We start from the raw sequence: 21,327 nt of genomic DNA, 5'->3' as shown, positions 1-21,327 counted from the left end.
TATTTTATACTTAGGAGCCTATTCTGTTAACGTTAACGATATCGTTACGTGCTTTGCACAACTTTTCTCTATATGATATATATATATTATATCTGCGCAAAGCACGTAATGAAAGTCATTAACGTTTACAGAATAGGCCCCTATTAAGATTTACCAATATTAGAACCCGTATCTCATAGATATGTTATAGTATCATATTTCCTACTATGATTCCAGTAGACATCAACGAATTTCTCTGACAGTAAATTAAAAATTGTGAGTAGATTGAAATAAATGACAAGGAAGAAGAACAAGCAATTTAGAATCTATTAGATATAAAAAATTATTTTATTCTTAATTGTTATAGACATGGAAGAAACAGATTTTCAGCCAGTAATATCTGGTTTGCTTACATAAACATAAAATAAACAATATTCTCCTCGCACGATATTAAACCACGCGATGTAACATTTAAGTTGCGTAAATTAAATTAAATCTTAATAAATTTACAGAATGTTAATTTGCGAGATGGAAGATTATTATAGACAAGCAAACGCTGAAAAAAAGGATATATTTCAACAATATATTAACAAATATATTTTATTGTATGGAACTACATTGGCATTAACTGCTGCATCTCTGGTTGGTTCGCTAGTGGTGCCATTAATTCGGTCCCGCATGTTTCCGCTAGAAATAGAGTATCCATTCCGCGTTGACTATATCAACCGATGACGACGATGATCTATTTTCATCAAGCACTCGGTATGTATCAAGTTTATTGTCAAGTGAGCGCTAATGTTTTCCTCGCTCTTCTATTGTGGTTTATAACGGCTCGCTTTGAGATCTTGACGAACAAATTTTGCACAGTCACTAATTATTCTGATTGGAAAACATGCATACAAAAGCATCAAGAAACTCTAAGGTATGTCAAAAATACAGATTAGCATTGGAGCCAATCAATTAATTGCATAAAAATGAATTTTTTATCATGATCACTAGTCTATTTGCAATTCTAATCTCAAAGTTTACTATTTTTCTTTTCTATTTTTATCTTAAATAAAAATTGCGCCCTTCTAATTCTTATAATTATTAATATAAAATTATTATATTTCCTGGCAATATTTATCTTATTATATGAGTTAATCACAAAAATCTTATAAATTATAATAAATTTTACAGATATGCGAAAGAAATGAGTAATTCTCTATCGCGCATGTAGTGCATGTTATCATCGCTTGGTGTTAGTACTGCAGCGCTGGTATTTGGTGGCGTTACGTTCCTCAGTGTGTGTATATCTACACTATTTAGCACAATATATTTATTAAACAACACTATTATATAATTTCTGCTTGCATTTCTAAAATATTTTGAATACCGATTTCCGCCATCTGTAAAAATTCAGTATATAATCGTATGTTCTACTTCATTGGCGAAAGTACTTCTATGCGCATGGTCGGCTGACCATCTAATAAGAACAGTACGTCTGAACAGAAAAAAAGTATCTAAAACTGAATATTATATCTGTTAAAATATTATATATATTTCTTTTAAACATATATTTCAGAGCTCTAACATTGCTGAGGCAGCCTATAATTCATTATGGTATGATCAAAGTATCGAATCGCGAAAGATTATGTTATACACTTTGCTCCGATGCCAACGAGCTGTAGTTATATCCGTTCCCGACTTATTAAAAGCTTTAACCTTTCAGCATTATGCTTCTGGTCCAGAGATCGAGATCGCGCACTTAATAGCAGCTCATTCATAACAAGCGACATTCCTAATAAGTGATTCAAATTCCACTTAAAAAAAAAAAACACCAATTATAATGCACCGTATTTGCGAAACCAATCGTCAAACATGCGTATGAAGCAACGGCTCGAAAGAAACTATTCTTACAATCTTATGGCACAATGTCCGACCTTCCTTCGTCGATATTGATCTTCTCGGAAATTTTTTCCGAATAACTGACTCATAGCATAGCTTTAAATTCGAAACTCCAACGTGGCGGGAACACAGCATTATCCCCAGTTTTGCTACATCTATAGCCTGTTGCACCGTCCCACCTATTTCTATAATGCAGAACTTGAAATCTTCCGCTTTCTCAAAATTACGGCATACAAAGGTTGCGTGAGCGGAGCGTGGTGGTGAAATCAAATATTCCTAGACTGTTGTATATCATTTCAGTGAACCATATGTTAGGTACTTCCTGCATACTTACCTCCTATCACGGCAAGGATGTGCATGGATAAAATTATCATGTAGCGTACGGAAGAATGCTACTGCGCGTTGAAACTCTATAAGCTAAAACACCTTACTGCAGTTTGCAAAAAAAACTACGTTACATAGGATAAAAGGCAAATTAAAATAATGCATAGTTCCTTTGCAATACCCAGGAAATAGAAAGATAGTACGTATAACGTATCCGGGAAATCGTAGAGAAATATTTTTCAATCCATTTCAAACTTTCTTACGATATCCAGACTTACAGTAGTACCCTAGATACATAATACATTCTGAAAATTATAGAGAAATTTCTTACTCCACATGGATATACCCTCTTCTAACACTTTTGCAGACAGAAAGCGTTACTGCTTATTGAATTCAAACACGAAAAGTTTTCCGTCTCTCGGATACATCATGAGTATATGCTTCATGATAATTTTAGTTAGGTATACCCCATGCGAAACGAAAAAATCCAGGAATATACGTTCTCTTACGGTAACACCCCTTTGCTATACACCCTTTCATCGTGAAATTGAAGCAAATACGTGGATCATTTATTATGTAGCGACTCGCGAAAGAGCTGCAACATTTTATTTCCCATATTATCGACTTGCAATACGTCAACATACGTAGCACAAAGCAGTCATGCGAAGAAAGGTGATGCTAGAGGAAGTAATCTCGGTCGTAAAGTTAAGTTTGTTCCCTATTTGGTGTTGGCCTCAGCCACAAGATGCGACGCAGTTTAAGTTGTTCTGTGTGAAACTGCATCACTGTTTATGCATAATTATAAAGTTGGCCTTAGCATTATCGTTGATATACACTATCACAAATCATTTTGACGATCCTGAAATCATAGTAAACCTTGCTGTTCTAACAAGCGCTCTTATTCACGGCAGTTTTAACTTCTTTTTCCACATGGTTAATCACCATCACTTACAGGTAATTAATATTTATCTATAACATTGAAAAATAATGTTTTAAATAATTTAAAAAATAACATTTATAATATTTATAGAAAAATGACATTTTTATACAACATTGGAAAATCAACATACAAATTAATTAAAGACTCATGTTTTATTACTGTATATATGTATATTCTCTATGTCAATAATTATTTTTCATAAATATTTATTATAGAATGTTACTTTCGAAATGGTACATTTTAGCGGTTTAATAAAACCACACGAAGAAGTTTTGATTCAACGATACATTGACAAATGTATGGTGTACCATGGTGGATCTATATTTATTTTTTACTTCATTACGTTCGGTCAGATCGCATTGCCTTTTCTAACGCAACAGCCATTTCCAATATTAGCAGAATATCCATTTGATGTGTCTTATCAACCGCTATTTACAATAATCTATATACATCAATCTGCGGCCGCAATACTGGTAACAGGACAACTATGTACGAATGTTTTTATGGCTCTATTGCTCTGGTTTGCATCGGCAAAATTTGAAATACTGAGTGAGGAGCTGGGGAAAGCTACAAATATCCGTCAATTGTACAAATGTATTAAAAAACATCAAGAATTACTCGAGTAAATATTGCAACTCTTACTGTATATGAGAATGATCTAGTTAAAAAAAATTATAATTTACATAAATTTTGACGCGTTATGGATTTAGGTATGCAACGGAAGTTGCTCTTGTTGCTCGTCCTTTTGCATTTACATCTATATGTTGTAGCATGACTAGCATAATATCAACTTTTCTCGTGCTCGTTACGGTAAGTGCATGATGTAACACGTATTATACAACTCTAGTATTCGTCTATTTTCTACTAATTTTATGCACAAATATATAAATATCACAATCATCAAATACACATAAAAAATCGAGGATAGTCTGGATATTACGTATACAATATATATATATATATATATATATATATATATATATATATATCATTGTATCGTTATATCCTTCATGTACTTATAAGAATGAAAATAATATTGATTGCATCAGAAAATTGTAATGTAAGAATGTCAATATGGAAATAATATTGTATATATATTAATTTATTTAAATAGAAACAACCTATATTAATGATACTTCAGTTTATGGCAATGTCTCTAGCATGTATAACAGAAGTATTTATGTATACTTGGGCAGCAGACCATTTGATTTTTATGGTATATTATTTTTATCATTTAAATTTGTTCTATTATAATTAATTTCATTTTTTTATGTTTATTACTTTTTCCAGTCCCAAAACGTTGCACAAGCAGCATTCAATATTCTCGAAAACAATCATTTAATAAATTTAACTGAGATATGGAAATGTCTGCAAATTATTATAATGAGAAGTCAAAAGCCAATAAAGATTTCAATATCTTGCTTTCTGCCCACGTTATCTCTCAATTACTTTACATCGGTAAGATCAAGTTTCAAATTGGTTAAAAAAAATTGATTAATGAATATCAACATATTATATTAATTACTTGGCGTCATTACTCATTATTCTATTTATATACCTTTACAAAATTTATCAATATACAGGATGTCCAGTAATTACCGTGTCACCTTTCCTTAGCTTAGCAGATAAATAAAGTTAAACTGAATAGAAAAGTTTTTCATTGTTCTGTGAGTTTCGCAATAATTAATGAGAAAGTAATTAATAAAGATTTGCGAATTATTGTGCGTTCGTGCGATTCGACGAGAATAGGCAGTCCAGCGATGACGGTTGCTTGGCACGTGACGAGGCATTGTATTGGTAGGAGCGCTCTACAAACAACAATGGCTATGTGCGTAATGCTAGACTCCTATAACCATTGTTGATCATAGAGCGCTTTTACCAATGCAACGCCTCGCCGCACACCAAGCAACTACGATGGGCTGCCTCTTCTCGTCGAATCGCACAAACGCAAACTGATTCGCAAATTTTTATTAATTAATTTCTCATCAATTATTGAAAAACTTATAAAACAGTAAAAAACTTTTCTATTTAGTTCAGCCTGTTCTACATGTATGTATAATTACATATCTCATTTTTTATATTATTTTTAAAAACATACGGATAAAATTCAAATTCAGTTAAACCCACTTATTCTTTATCCGTTATTTTTTCTTTTTTCCACCTCTCTTCTAGCGTTTCTCACTATTTCCATTTACGTTACAACTTATCTATGCTTTTTTATTTCATGTAGTTAGATAGTCACACAAATATAAAGTGAGCGGGATAATATAAAAAAGGGTAAATAGTATAAAAACAGAGAATAAAAGGTGTTTGAGTTTGATTGTATATCTTCTAACAAAGCTATCTCATAAACAATTTTCAATCTTTTACATATACCTGGTATGTTATTTTAATATTGTAATAATAGTAAAACATTGATATATATATATACATATATATATATATATATATATATATATATATATAAAGTGGCATCCAAAAAGAAAGAAAAATTAATTTTAAATTATTATTTTAAAATGCATAAACAATAATCACATAATTATAATCGTTTGTGTATTATTAAAAATTTACATTTTTATTAATATAAAGAAAAACTTTATTGTTACAGTACCTTTCGACTATACTCTCCTACTTCACAACACTGCGAGTGATGATGAACAATGATAATAATTAAATATAAACTGCGTATTGCATATTATAATCTGAATATTTGCTTTATACAATTAATGTGTGCACAAAACAAAGCTCTTGAGGTGCGTTGCATAGTTGCTAATTATAAAAAATATTATTTTTTATTAGTATAAAGAAGAATGTAACTATATTTATTGTTGTATGTTACAGTATCTCATTGCTATATTCTTTTATTTCACAACACTGCGAGTAATAACAGACGATGATAAAAGTTAAAAGTAAATTCAATAATTAAAAATTACTCTTTTACGTTGTCTGAGGTATGCTTCTGATTCTTTGAAGAATAAATAAATAATATTAAATATATAATGAATAGAATGAATGAGTTCTTTCTACACATGCCAAAATCGAGATAGCTCTCAAGAAGTTTCAGAGTTTGCTATTTAGTTTGGATAAATCAAATGCATAGCAACGCGAATGCGAATGCTTATTTCACGATTAGTTCAAATTTACAGTTGAACAACAACTGTAGCATCGTTGAGTTCGTGTTTCGAAGCAATCTGTTACGTCCATACTCTACCATCAAGTGAATATGCGTGTCTTTTAAGTAATCTCAATATCTACTATTACGGCGTTAGCCCGTCAATTAATTTGTATCTCCAAGCATATATGTTTGTCTTCCCTCACCTACGTCAAACGATAAATCATAAACAGCCAAAAGTTATTTCTTTATGGTTGTCTTTTTTTCCATGTTCCAAATTCTTCGAAAACCTTAGCATAATACAAAAAATTATCTTGCCTCGTAATAATTACACAATCTTTTAAAAAGTCCATACTTTTTATATGTATGTATATATTGATATAGTAAAGAAAAATAAAGTTATGTGGTCGTTACAAAATGACAAAAAATCGAGATCCTCTGTCTAATTTAATTTTTATTGAAGTACTGACGCTATTCGACGAACTTCAGTAAGTATATGACACTTATTCTTTTTATTTTGTCTCTACTATGAATAGTAAAATTAGCACAATGTGAAGGGATAAATAGCTGCATCATTATAATAATCACAAACGAAATTTCAAAATTAACAATGTATATATTTGTCACTCATCAGATATAAGTTAAGTATTCAGTTTCTAAGTGTCAAATGAATGAATAGTGATAATTAATATTAAATATATCATGCACAATAACTTAAATTTTATATCACGTACATTCAGCATTAAGTTTTCATAATAGCGTAACATTATAATTTATCATTATAATATCATAGAAATAAAGTAAGCAATTCTCGTGCTTTTAAAAAGAAACAACTTTCACTAAAGTATAATTAGTTTTAATATTAATATCATATTTTTCTTACGTAAATGTATTTTGTTTGTTATCTTTAGTTCCGCTATTACTTTGGCAGCCTACAACAGTATTATTGCAGACGCGTGTATTACTGTTTTATAAATTTTAATACAAAATCGGCGGATAACATTAGCCTCGCCGTTTATGTAATATTAACGTTTAAATGGTTTTTCTTTTCTTTTTCTTTTTAATTGATTGAGGAAGACTCTGTGGAGCTCAAAACATTCCTTTCTATACGATATGTACTGAGATATTAAACTATCTTAATTTATGATATGTACCATCTCTCTATTCACAATTAACACAGCAATCCGAGTCTACGTTTCATTTAGACGATCCTTATAGAACTCACTACATTTCAATCTGGTTACATTATGAGTTATGTGTTATGTACTTGAATTCATGTAGGCTCTTAGCGAAGTTTTATCTATTTTTATTTACTCCTATAATATTAATCCTATTATAGGGGGTTGCTGTGTTTATTATAGCTTATAGCTTGTTGAACCGTTTTACCTATTTCTGTAGTGCAGAACCTTTTCCTATTATTATCCATCATTTCTCTATTATTAAATCCTCCCTCTCTTCTCAAAATTACAACGTACGAATGTTGCGTGAGCGTGAAATTTATTTCTAACACTGTTATATATCATTTCAGTGAAACATGTGTTACTTCCTACATCAATACTTATTTCCTTTCGCCGGAATATTCCTCGATGAAATTACTACGTAGCGTACAATGAAAAATGCTACTACGTGTTGAAAGTTGATAAGTTCGAACCCTTTATCACACAATATTTATGATGGCGTACACAACAAAAGACTACGTATACGATAATGGACAAATGATACTGTCAGCAGGTATTTTTCTCATAATACCTATTAAAATATGTATAAATACGCTGGAAACATATCTTCAGAAAATCATACTGAGATCTTACCATGCGTGCATTTCTAATTCTTTTGCAGGGAGAGAACGTTACCGCTTATTAAATTCAAACACGCAAACCGATCCCATGCGGAAAAACGCAGGAATATACGTTCTCTTACAAAACGGTAACGCCCCTTTGCTACACCCTTTCATCGTGAAATTGAAGCAAATACGTGGATCATTTATTATGTAACGGCTCGCGAAAGAGCTGCTACATTTCATTTTCCATATTATCGACTTGCAATACACCAACGTCATACGTAGCACATTGCAGTCATGCAAAGAAAAGTGATGCTAAAGGAAGTGATCGCTGTCGTAAAGTTAAGTTTGTTCCCTATTTGGTGTTGGCCTCAGCCACAAGATGCGACACAGTTTAAGATGTTCTGTGTAAAACTGCATCACTGGTTGAGCATAATTATAGAGATAACCGTGGCAATACCGTTGATATACACTATAAATCATCATCTTGACGACCCTGAAATGCTTGTCAATCTAATTCCTTTAACAAGCGGCATTATTCATACCAGTCTTAACTTCATTTATTATATGGTTAATCACCATCATATACAGGTAATTAACATTTGTTTGTTTAAAATTTTTAAATCCACGTGCAAATTAATTCAAAATTAATTTAAGACTTGGAATTTTATTGCTAGATATATCCTGTATAACAATAACAAATATGTCAAGTAATTATTTGCAGAATGTTACTTATAAAATGGTAAATTTTAACGGCTTGATGAAACCACATGAAGAAATTGTGATTCAACGATACGTTGACAAATGTATTGTGTTGCATGGTGGAACTATGTTTAGGTTTTACTTCTTTACGTTCATAACGGTCACACTGCCTTTTCTAACGCAGCAGAAATTTCCAACATTAGCCGAATATCCATTTGATGTGTATCATGAACCACTGAAAACAATAATCTATATACATCAAGCTGTAACCGGAGTACTGATAGCAGGACAACTATGTACGAATGTTTTTATAGCTCTACTGCTCTGGTTTGCAACGGCAAGATTTGAGATATTCACTGAAGAGCTGGAGAAAGTTGCAAATGTCTATCAATTGTTCGAATGTATTAGAAAACATCAAGAATTAATCAAGTACGTAACACAATCCTTCTTTTATACGGGAATAATCTAGTTTAGGGGACCACACACAACCTCTATGACCCGCAGGCCGGATTCGACCTCCGTAAAGTTTTATCCGGCCTGCCAAAGAATTTCGACGTTATACATATAGAGGGTGAGTTTTATTTCATGTGCTAATTATCTCCGCCAATTATCTCAGAAAATATTGGTTTATTGGATAAGTGTTTCAGAGAAAAGTTGGAGAGTGTTAAGAGAGGATCAATAAACGATTTTATTAGATTTTAGATCCAAATCCCGTGTTGGGCCTAATAGGGTCCAAGTTAAATTTTTTAAATGGAAACCCATTTTTTATTGTATCATGTTTTTCTACTAATTAATTTGAACAACTTTTGTTTGAAACATTTTTTATTTGCCTCACATTTTCAGAGATATTCAAGGAAAATTTAGTAAATTTCTCAATATTTAGCTTATGATATCTCGATAATTGTTTGTCGGAGGTAAGAGTGGTACAGGATTTTTTGACTTGATTCGGTCTCAATATACTGTTGCAATAGTATTTTAACTCCAACTTTATCTGAAACATTTTCTTAACAAACCAATACTTTCTGAGATAATTAGCGGAAATAATTGGCATACAAAATAAAACTCACCCCGTATATGTACAATGAAAAAAAATTTTTCTGCATTTTAATAAATATTAGTTTGCATACAACTGTAACTTTATTTACTAAAATGCAGAAAATTTATTTTCAGTATATATACGTAGAGGAAGTCCCCTATTATGAGATACCACATCTATTTTGTGTGATTATCGGAAGTCTATGGGCAGAAATGAAAAAAGGAAGTAGGTCATTTTGAAGAAAATTTAATAAGCTTTAAGACGCTGAAATGTAAAATCTAATTTAAATATAAATTTTTGAAAATTAGAAAAATGTAAAAAATGAGCTTCATGCAAAATCGAAAAAGTGTGCTCCTAATATGAAATAAAATCGCTAATAAAGTGCAAGATTGCAATTAGAAAACTTCATTTAATGTCTCTGAAATACAAATGTAATGGAGAAACTTATTTGCAATAATCGCAAACCCACCTATACTCAATTTTCAGCGCAGCCGGTGTGCGCCCAGCATGAGCATGCGATCACCATCAGCACACTTTTATAAGTTCGTATGAACCTTCCCTTAACTGTAACATAGTATTTTCCCTCTTTTTATTACTGTACAGTAACCTTCATACTCTACAACGATCGTCACCCTGAATACCTCATATTACGGAACTCATGCCTTGCGGTTTCGCGATCACCAAATCTATTCTCTACAATTAAGCAACTCAACATATCCTGAATTTTCCTATTAATACGAGCTTACTCTATCGCTGCATACAGAACTCATTGTCAAATATTTATTTATTATATAATAAACAAGGTTCAAAGTCTCACCTTCATGGTACTTGACAACATCCAAATTCACAATTTCGATATTCGTAACGAGTGCATGCACGATCGAACAACGAATTTTCTACTAAATAGGTTTTACACCAAGGGCAATAAGTTCATGGTGGAACCAACAAATGGAACCTATTAGTTTAGCAGAAACCCCGCTATCGCATATTAGGAGCTTATCTCATAATAGGGGACTTTCCTCTATATATCCTCTATATATCCTCTATATATCCTTTATATATCCTCTATATATGTATCTATATGTCCCAAAATGTTTGAAATTTGGAACAATGCTCGTGTGCAGATAGAGTGGAATAAACTGAGTCGAAAATCCTCGATTATTTTGCAATTTTTGCAATAGTTAACGTATTAATAATTAAAAATCGCCGTATTAGTCCGGCCTATCGCCGAATGTGTACTACATATTATTATTACCGAGATGCGGCCGCCCAGCGATTGAGGTTGATAGGCAATCCGCTCGTGCGTAGTCATTGCCGCTTGTAATAAACAACTCCTCACGCGCCTATCAACCTCGATCGCTGGACGGCCGCATCTCGTCGCGCGCTTGCATTTGACAGTAGGCCAGGCTAATATGACGATTTTTAATCATTAATAACTCGTTCACTATTGCGAAAATTGCAAAATAATACAGAACAATGGTTCAGGACCTCTGCGACAAACTCTGAGGTACAATACAGGAACATTTTCTGTAAAGCAAGCCACGTTCTCTGACGCGTTGTTTAAGAGCTACGCGACCGCGCAGATAAGTCTTAGGTGACATTTATTACAATTATAAGATAAATTATTTACTTATTGTTTCAAGTACACTTGCAGACAGTTTACAGAAAGTGTTTAAAGTGCCTATCCTAAACCTGATTACATTCTGCGCTACAGCTGGCCTCAACATGACCTCAAATGCTCGATAGAGTCCGAAAATCAACGTTACAACGGTGTCACGAATGCAATCAGTTCAGGAGACACATTGTCATGAAGACACATTGAACGCCTTTTGTAAACCGTCCGCGAGTGTACTTGACACAATAAACAAATAATTTATCTCATAATTATAATAAATATCATCTAAAGATTGGAGATTTCCAATTTAGTTGAGAAAATTTAAGTAAAGTCACCTGCATTTATTCAGATACGCAGAAAAAGTTGCAATTGCTGCTCGTCCTTTCGCATTAACAGCTATATATTGTAGCACGATTAGCATAATATGCTTCTTTCTTATGGTTATCACAGTAAGTATATATAACATATATTATGTAAATCTAGTATTTATATATTTCCTTCCGAATTTATGACTATACAATATCATATATAGTACATAATTATCATATCATTATATTCTTCATTTAATTATTATATATCAATAATTTTGATTTAAAATCCAAGAATTTTAGTATCATAGCGTAAGTAATATAAATATCATGTATTAAATATTTTCTAAAGAATCAATCTACAGCTATAATATTCCAATGTCTCGGATTGGGTATAGCAAGTTTATTGGAAGTCTTTATGTACAGTTGGCCAGCAGAATATTTGATGTATATGGTAAATTACTTATCATTTAAATTTGTCATATTACAGTTAATTTTATTTTATAGAAAATTTTATAGAAAATATATATTACTCTTTCCCAGAGCAACAACGTCGCAGAAGTAGCATTCCATTTGCTCGAAAACAATCATTTCATTGAACTATGGCAGTGTCTGCAAATTATTATAATGCGGAGCCAAATACCAATAGAGGTTAAAATTCCTTGTCTTATGCCCGCACTAAATCTTAATTATTTTACAGCGGTGAGATCGAGTTTCAAATGTTGATTGAAAAAATTGATTAAAGATTGCTCTCTAACATATCATTTATAATAATTACTTGGCATCATCACACACACACCAATTCCACATTTTTACAAGTCTTCTATTAATTATATCATTTTTTATTAATATTTATTATTTATACACTATAAAATAATAAAAAAGGTCTTTGTACATTAGAAACATATGGATAAAATTGCGAATGAACCTATTTATAGGATTAAACCTCTTTACTTCCCTATCTTTGCCATTTGTCTACCTTTATTTCCATTTGTGCGTGTGTGTTCATCTAACTAACCAGGAAACCTCGCGAACCCAAAAATTCTCCGAGATTTTCATGAAATTTTACACACGTGTAGCAGAGGTAAATGGGTTTAAAAATTTTTAGTTGCGGCTCAAAAACGATTCTAAAGAGTGAAACCACCCTACATATGAGGGCATATAATATAGAATATTTTTCGAGATATATATCGAGAAAAGCATAAAGTCTCTCTCTACACATGAAGGAAATCCTTTTTAGGCCGCAACAAAAATTTCTAAATTCGTCTATTTACCCACCTACACATATATGTAAAGTTTCATCAAAATCAGAATTTCCGGGTTTGCGAGGTTTCCTTGTAAGTCATTCATTCTTTTCACTTTGTGTATAATTAATCACGGAGATACGTAAATCTAAATGAGGAGAATATAAAACAAAAATCACAAACAATAAAAAGTCAAAGAATAAAAAATATTTAGATTTGATTGTACGTTTCCTAATAAAAGTATCTTTTAGATAATTTGTACGTACTATTTATATAGTATATAAACTAGAGAAAAAAATACATACAACAATATATATTTATAATGGGGGAAATTCCCTAAATATAAACCACCCTAAGATTTTTTAAAAATAATTTTTTATTAAAAATTAACCGTTTATTTTAATCAGTCTTATAACTGTTAAGTAACACAAAAACATAAAATTTTCTTTATAAAGAAACAAAATACCAAACAAAAACGTATTTTTTTTAAATGTCATGAAATTCGAAATATGAAAACAGATATTATAATATGGACTGCCTGATTTTAATATAGACCAGAGTCCAATTGGCAAACAATAAACTTATTAAATTATAATAATTTTTAATGTAAACTAATACTTAAATCATATTGTGTAACCTCTTATTGCAGCCATGTAAAACAATACTAACATAAATAATGTTTTTTTTTTTGTATTAATACAAAAATTTACATCAAATGCGGACAAAATCACAAAATGTTCGCTACCTACTTAAGTACACGTGCGCGTGAGCAACTTCGCTGCGACCGACTGACGAGATGGCGGCGTCGCGCGTCGCAGCGATGCAAAGTGTCATCTGCGGCTAATATCACCATTTTGTTAGCTACAGTAAGTTTTTAGAAGCAACGGTAGTTTATATTATCCGACCGGTCCCATATTTAAGGAATTTCCCCTATAATATACAATACATATATTTAAAAGTATAGTAATTAAGTGGTAGATATAATTAAATATTTTTAATAAAATTCAACCAACATTTTATTATCATTTCGTAATTAAATTTTATTATTTTTTAAATTAACATATTATCTTGTCATCGCTACAAAAAGAATCAGAATATCTACTGTGGATATTATTAATTTATCTTACTAATTACTTCGTTAGTTTTTTATCCACTTAATCATTTCCTGTAGGGTAAATTCGGGTAATATAGTCATACAAGAAAGATAGCCAACCCATGTCCATTCAATGTTTCATGGCGAGCTAGATTGAAAGAACATGGCCTGTATGGCCATCTTACCCGAGTTTACCCTATAATTCACCTAATCATTTATTGAAGATATGTTAATAGATAGATAATGTAATAATGTATCTATTTTAAATTATTATTAATTTAAAAAACGCGTAAAGAGTAATCGCGGATTCATTATGATGTATTACTCCGTACAACAAAAAAAAGCACAAAAACGAACCTTGCGGCATTAGATAGTTTTTTGGACGCAACTATTTCGAATTTATCAACTTTGACATAAGTTTAGTTTTCAGCAATTTGAAAAACCCTTAGGTTTGCTTTTAAAAAATATTTCATAAATCCTTAATAGCTATTATGTAAGTAGCAACTTTGACGCAATAGACTCTATGTTAATTATCAATATCTTTTTAACCATGAGCGACACAACAAATTCCTTTTAAGGGCTGAAAGTCCTACAACATACTTTATAATTTTAATTAAACTTCTCCGATACGTCACATATCATAGTTATAATATGCTAAAATACACTAAAATAGCCCATTTTTGCAACTTTAACTGTAAATATTTCTGCAAATAACTGCAAAAACTATCGAATGCCGCAAGGTTCGGTCTTGTGCTCGAAAAAAAGTAATTTTTTTATTGTACAGTGTTATCAAAAACATAATTTATTGTATGTTACAGTATCTTTCGACTATCCTCTCCTATTTCACAACGCTACGAGTAATGATGGACGATGATAAAAATTAACAGTAAACTTAGTATGTTAAAATAGTTAATTTATTGATTAGGTATTAAAATATTATATAATAGTTGTTCTAACAAACTGTTAGTTTGATTTGAAAATAATATTAAATTTAGTTTAAAATTATTGTCGCAGTATTATATTTATTAATTCCCATTGTGTGTGCTAATTTTTCATAAGACTCTGGCAATATTTAATATTCACTGATCACAACACCAATCAATAAAATATAGCAATTGCGCAACTTTGTCGTATAATATGGTGCTATCCATGTTAATCCTGCACGCAATGCGCATTTTAAATTAATACAACATCACGTTCGCTCACGCATAAATTTGGCGCAAGACACTACCATGTCTCTTGATATCTATACTTATACGATTTGAGAAATTGTTGCTCACTTTTCGCGATAGCTAGTATAGTTTTAATTGTCTCATTCACATTACTGCCAAAACTGAGTGTCACAAAATTACAAATAGAAATAATCAAAATAATAAAAAATAATTGAGAAGATATTTAGTGTAAACTACATAGTGATCTTTTTCCAAAATAGAAACAAGAGTTAATAAAAAGAAAGCTGTGTATCAAAATAAGTAAATGCCGCGATAATGTTAAACTTACAGTAATGTAGTATTGATTTGAACGTGAAATTCTAAGTGCCATAAGATAGCGTTACATCTGTATTTCCAAAACATTTTGACGAAAAGGCACCTGTGCTATATTTAAGTAGGTGTCCCATCTCCAGTGACGCTACTATTCATGACACAGCAACCCGAGTCTACGTTTCATTTAGACGATCCTTATAGTAAGAACTACATTTCAATTGCTTACATTATGAGTTATGTGTTATGTACCTGAATTCGTATAGTCTCTTAGCAAAATTTTATCAATTTTCAAACATTTCCTTCCATAATATTATTCCCATAGGGGGTTGCTGTGTTTATTATAGGTTGTTGCACCGTTCCATCTGTTTCCGTATTGTAGAACCTTTTTCTATTATTAACTCCTTCCTCTTTTTCTCAAAATTACAACGTACGAATGTTGCGTGAGCGTGAAATTTATTTCTAAAACTGTTATACATCACTTCAGTGAAACATGTGTTACTTCCTACATGAATACTTATTTCTTTTTGCCGGAATATTCCTCGATAAAGTTACTACGTAGCGTACATAGAAAAATGCTACTACGCGTTGAAAGTCTATAAGTCAAAACACTTTATTACACAATATTTATAATGGCAATAAAAGACTACGTATACTATGATAGACAAATGATAATGTTAGCAGGTACTTTTCTTATGATACCTACTAAAATATGTATAAATACCTTGGAAACATATCTTCGAAAAATCATACTAAAAACTTATATTTCCATATTATATAGAACCCTTTCCTATTCTTAAGTCCTTTCTTTTCTTTAAATTACAACATACATTGCGTGAGCGAGAAATATATCTCTAAAACTATTGCATATCATTTTAGTGAAACATGTGTTGCTCCTTACATGAATACTTATTTCTTTTCCCCGGTAATATTTTTCGGTGAAATTATACTACGCAGCGTACAATAAAAAAATGCTGCTACGCGTTGAAAATCGATAAGTTCGAACCCTTTACTGCACAATATTTATAATGGCAATAAAAGACTACGTATACTATGATAGACAAATGATAATGTTAGCAGGTACTTTTCTTATGATACCTACTAAATAGTGCATAAATACTCTGGAAACATATCTACGGAAAAATCATACTGAAATTTTACTGTGCATGGACATTTTAAATTCTTTTGCAGGTAGAGAACGTTACCGCTTATTGAATTCGAACACGCAATGCGATCCGTCTCTCACATACATACTTTATGATATGTATACCCATGCTATATAAAAAAACGCAGGAATATACGTTCTCCTACGGTAACACCCCTTTGCTACACCTTTTCAGCGTGAAATTGAAGCAAATACGTAGATCATTTATTATGTAGCGACTCGCGAAAGAGCTGCAACATTTTATTTCCCATATTATCGACTTGCAATACGTCAACATACGTAGCACAAAGCAGTCATGCGAAGAAAGGTGATGCTAGAGGAAGTGATCTGGGTCGTAAAGTTAAGTTTGTTCCCAGTATGGTCTTGGCCTCAGCCACAAAATGCGACGCAGTTTAAGTTGTTCTGTGTGAAACTGCATCACTGTTTATGCATAATTATAAAGTTGGCCTTAATATTATCGTTGATATACACTATCACAAATCATTTTGACGATCCTGAAATCTTAGTAAACCTTGCTGTTCTAACAAGCGCTTTTATTCACGGCAGTTTTAACTTCTTTTTCCACATGGTTAATCACCATCACATACAGGTAATTAATATTTATCTATAACATTGAAAAATAATGTTTTAAATAATTTAAAAAATAACATTTATAATATTTATAGAAAAATGACATTTTTAAACAACATTGAAAAATCAACATACAAATTAATTAAAGACTCATGTTTTATTACTATATATATGTATATTCTCTATGTCAATAATTATTTTTGATAAATAATTATTACAGAATGTTACTTTCGAAATGGTACATTTTAGCGGTTTAATGAAACCACACGAAGAAGTTTTGATTCAACGATACATTGATAAATGTATGGTGTACCATGGTGGATCTATATTTATTTTTTACTTCATTACGTTCGTACCGATCGTAATGCCTTTTCTAACGCAACAGCCATTTCCACTATTAGCAGAATATCCATTTGATGTGTCTTATCAACCGCTATTTACAATAATCTATATACATCAATCTGTGGCCTCAATACTGGTAACAGGACAACTATGTACGAATGTTTTTATGGCTCTATTGCTCTGGTTTGCATCGGCAAAATTTGAAATACTGAGTGAGGAGCTAGGGAAAGTTACAAATATCCGTCAATTGTACAAATGTATTAAAAAACATCAAGAATTACTCGAGTAAATATTGCAACTCTTACTGTATATGAGAATGATCTAGTTAAAAAAAAATTATAATTTACATAAATTTTGACGCGTTATGGATTTAGGTATGCAACGGAAGTTGCTCTTGTTGCTCGTCCTTTTGCATTTACATCTATATGTTGTAGCATGACTAGCATAATATCAACTTTTCTCGTGCTCGTTACGGTAAGTGCATGATGTAACACGTATTATACAACTCTAGTATTCGTCTATTTTCTACTAATTTTATGCACAAATATATAAATATCACAATCATCAAATACACATAAAAAATCAAGGATAGTCTGGATATTACGTATAAAATATACATATATCATCATATCGTTATATCCTTCATGTACTTATAAGAATGAAAATAATATTGATTGCATCAGAAAATTGTAATGTAAGAATGTCAAATATGGAAATAATATTGTATGTATATTAATTTATTTAAATAGAAACAACCTATATATATGATACTTCAGTTTATGGCAATGTCTCTAGCATGTATAACAGAAGTATTTATGTATACTTGGGCAGCAGACCATTTGATTTTTATGGTATATTATTTTATCATTTAAATTTGTTCTATTATAATTAATATAATTATAATTTTATTTTTTATGTTTATTACTTTTTCCAGTCCCAAAACGTTGCACAAGCAGCATTCAATATTCTCGGAAACAATCATTTAATAAATTTAACTGAGATATGGAAATGTCTGCAAATTATTATAATGAGAAGTCAAAAGCCAATAAAGATTTCAATACCCTGCTTTCTGCCAACGTTATCTCTCAATTACTTTACATCGGTAAGATCAAGTTTCAAATTGGTTAAAAAAAATTGATTAATGACTATCAACATATTATATTAATTACTTGGCGTCATTACACATTATTCTATTTATATATCTTTACAAAATTTATCAATATACAGGATGTCCAGTAATTACCGTGTCACCTTTTTTTAGCTTAGCAGATAAATAAAGTTAAACTGAATAGAAAAGTTTTTCATTGTTTTGTGAGTTTCGCAATAATTAATGAGAAAGTAATTAATAAAGATTCGCGAATTTATGTGCGTTCGTGCGATTCGACGAGAATAGGCAGTCCAGCGATGACGGTTGCTTGGCACGTGACGAGGCATTGTATTGAGGAGCGCTCTACAAACAACAATGGTTATGTGCGTAATGCTAGACTCCTATAACCATTGTTGATCATAGAGCGCTCCTACCAATGCAACGCCTCGCCGCACATCAAGCAAATACGCTCGGCAGCCTCTTCTCGTCGAATCGCACAAACGCAAACTGATTCGCAAATTTTTATTAATTAATTTCTCATCGATTATTAAAAAACTTACAAAACAATAAAAAACTTTTCTATTTAGTTCAACCTGTTCTACATGTATGTATAATCACATATCTCATTTTTTATATTATTTTTAAAAACATACAGATAAAATTCAAATTCAGTTAAACCCACTTATTCTTTATCCGTTATTTTTTCTTTTTGCCACCTCTCTTCTAGCGTTCCTCACTATTTCCATTTACGTTACAACTTATCTATGCTTTTTCATTTCGTGTAGTTAGGTAGTCACACAAATATAAAGTGAGCGGGAACTATATAATATAAAAAAGGGCAAATAGTATAAAAACAGAGAATAAAAGGTGTTTGAGTTTGATTGTATATATCTTCTAACAAAGCTATCTTATAAACAATTTTTAATCTTTTACATATACCTGGTATGTTATTTTAATATTGTAATAATAGTAAAACATTGATATATATATATATAAATATATCAATATATATATATCAATATATCAATATATATCAATATATATATACATATATATATTTATAAAGTGGCATCCAAAAAGAAAGAAAAATTAATTTTAAATTATTATTTTAAAATGCATAAACAATAATCACATAATTATAATCGTTTGTGTATTATTAAAAATTTACATTTTTATTAATATAAAGAAAAACTTTATTGTTACAGTATCTTTCGACTATACTCTCCTACTTCACAACACTGCGAGTAATGATGAACAATGATAATAATTAAATGTAAACTGCGTATTGCATATTATAATCTGAATATTTGCTTTATACAATTAATGTGTGCACAAAAGAAAGCTTTTAAGGTGCGTTGCATAGTTGCTAATTATGAAAAATATTATTTTTTATTAGTATAAAGAAGAATTTAACTATATTTATTGTTGTATGTTACAGTATCTCATTGCTATATTCTTTTATTTCACAACACTGCAAGTAATAACAGACGATGATAAAAGTTAAAAGTAAATTCAACAATTAAAAATTACTCTTTTACGTTGTCTGAGGTATGCTTCTGATTCTTTGAAAAATAAAATAAATAATATTAAATATATAATGAATAGAATGAATGAGTTCTTTCTACACATGCCAAAATCGAGATAGCTCTCAGGAAGTTTCAGAGTTTGCTATTTAGTTTGGATAAATCAAATTCATAGCAACGCGAATGCGAATGTTTATTTCACAATTAGTTCAAATTTACAGTTGAACAACAACTGTAGCATCGTTGAGTTCGTGTTTCAAAGCAATCTGTTACGCCCATACTCTACCATCAAGTGAATATGCGTGTCTTTTAAGTAATCTCAATATCTACTATTACGGCGTTAGCCCGTCAATTCGAAAACTTTAGCATAATACAAAAAATTATCTTACCTCGTAATAATTACGCAATCTTTTAAAGAGTCCATACTTCTTATATATGTGTATATATTGAGATAGTAAAGAAAAATAAAGTTATGTGGTCGTTACAAAATGACAAAAAATCGAGATCCTTTGTCTAATTTAATTTTTATTGAAGTACTGACGCTATTCGACGAACTTCAGTAAGTATATGACACTTATTCTTTTCATTTTGTCTCTACTATGAATAGTAAAATTAGCACAATGTGAAGGGATAAATAGCTGCATCATTATAATAATCACAAACGAAATTTCGAAATTAACAATGTATATATTTGTCACTCATCAGATATAAGTTAAGTATATTCAAGAAATAACTGTTTATTCCGCCAATATGTATTAAACGTCGCAGCGTTTTGTAATCATTGCCAATCATTAGTCGATAACAATAAATGTTTCGAGTTTAATACATATTGGCGGAATAAACAGTTATTTCTTTATTACACATCATCGACTCACAATGATGTCTGACCATGAAGGATATTTCCATACTATCAACAAACAATTTGGAAGGAACACCGTTGTCCTTATGAAATTGTGGATAAACATTAGGAAGAAGATTTGCAAAGCAAGACAACAACTAATCTTATTACTTCGGTGCAGACGACAAGATGTTCTCCCACCACACATCATGCACATGCGTTCGAATATAATCTTTAGGAGCACCAGCACAAACCGTAGATTTAATTGCGTCAATCAGCGGTATAGAAAATCAAACCTAAA

The 21,327-nt window shown here is 30.9% G+C and overlaps 2 protein-coding genes and 1 pseudogene across 3 annotated transcripts; all 3 read left to right on the top strand.

Annotated features, from left to right (window-relative positions):
* The first annotated feature begins 492 nt into the window (after nucleotides 1-492).
* On the top strand, nucleotides 493-1,508 carry LOC139813244 (uncharacterized; annotated as a pseudogene).
* Nucleotides 900-20,691, top strand: LOC139813231 (uncharacterized). Of its 2 annotated transcripts, XM_071778604.1 has the most exons (9): nucleotides 900-1,264; nucleotides 7,771-7,973; nucleotides 8,082-9,153; nucleotides 11,725-11,824; nucleotides 12,036-12,137; nucleotides 12,227-12,385; nucleotides 14,839-17,255; nucleotides 17,457-17,863; nucleotides 17,953-18,052. In XM_071778604.1, the coding sequence occupies exons 3-7, from the start codon at nucleotides 8,726-8,728 to the stop codon at nucleotides 14,902-14,904; spliced, it is 855 nt and encodes a 284-aa protein (XP_071634705.1). In that variant the 5' UTR covers nucleotides 900-1,264; nucleotides 7,771-7,973; nucleotides 8,082-8,725; the 3' UTR covers nucleotides 14,905-17,255; nucleotides 17,457-17,863; nucleotides 17,953-18,052. The 2 variants fall into 2 exon arrangements, with proteins under 2 accessions (XP_071634705.1, XP_071634704.1); XM_071778603.1 differs by lacking the exons at nucleotides 900-1,264; nucleotides 7,771-7,973; nucleotides 8,082-9,153; ... (1 more) ...; nucleotides 12,036-12,137; nucleotides 12,227-12,385 and adding exons at nucleotides 18,328-18,429; nucleotides 18,513-18,680; nucleotides 19,871-20,015; nucleotides 20,104-20,691 and having other exon boundaries at nucleotides 16,689-17,255.
* On the top strand, nucleotides 1,754-6,130 carry LOC139813233 (uncharacterized). Its single transcript, XM_071778607.1, has 8 exons — nucleotides 1,754-2,389; nucleotides 2,558-3,144; nucleotides 3,346-3,752; nucleotides 3,841-3,940; nucleotides 4,245-4,346; nucleotides 4,421-4,588; nucleotides 5,739-5,883; nucleotides 5,972-6,130. Exons 2-7 carry the CDS (start codon nucleotides 2,851-2,853, stop codon nucleotides 5,802-5,804), a joined length of 1,137 nt encoding a protein of 378 aa, XP_071634708.1. The 5' UTR covers nucleotides 1,754-2,389; nucleotides 2,558-2,850; the 3' UTR covers nucleotides 5,805-5,883; nucleotides 5,972-6,130.
* Nucleotides 20,692-21,327: the final 636 nt, after the last annotated feature.

This window comes from Temnothorax longispinosus, chromosome 5 (assembly GCF_030848805.1).
Source record: "Temnothorax longispinosus isolate EJ_2023e chromosome 5, Tlon_JGU_v1, whole genome shotgun sequence".
Classification (NCBI taxonomy): Eukaryota; Metazoa; Arthropoda; class Insecta; order Hymenoptera; family Formicidae; genus Temnothorax; species Temnothorax longispinosus.
The sequence above is the reverse complement of the archived record's forward strand: the minus strand, read 5'-3'. Positions and strand labels throughout refer to the sequence as shown.

What these genes read in the sequence shown, in the direction of transcription:
- LOC139813233 (XM_071778607.1), top strand. Translation starts at nt 2,851, where the DNA reads ATGCGAAGAAAGGTGATGCTAGAGGAAGTAATCTCGGTCGTAAAGTTA. An exon ending in AAACATCAAGAATTACTCGA is followed by an intron (nt 3,753 to 3,840) that starts GTAAATATTGCA and finishes TTATGGATTTAG; the next exon opens with GTATGCAACGGAAGTTGCTC. An exon ending in CTCTCAATTACTTTACATCG is followed by an intron (nt 4,589 to 5,738) that starts GTAAGATCAAGT and finishes TTATTGTTACAG; the next exon opens with TACCTTTCGACTATACTCTC.
- LOC139813231 (XM_071778603.1), top strand. Translation starts at nt 16,962, where the DNA reads ATGCGAAGAAAGGTGATGCTAGAGGAAGTGATCTGGGTCGTAAAGTTA. An exon ending in CTTTTCTCGTGCTCGTTACG is followed by an intron (nt 18,053 to 18,327) that starts GTAAGTGCATGA and finishes TTATTTAAATAG; the next exon opens with AAACAACCTATATATATGAT. An exon ending in CTCTCAATTACTTTACATCG is followed by an intron (nt 18,681 to 19,870) that starts GTAAGATCAAGT and finishes TTATTGTTACAG; the next exon opens with TATCTTTCGACTATACTCTC.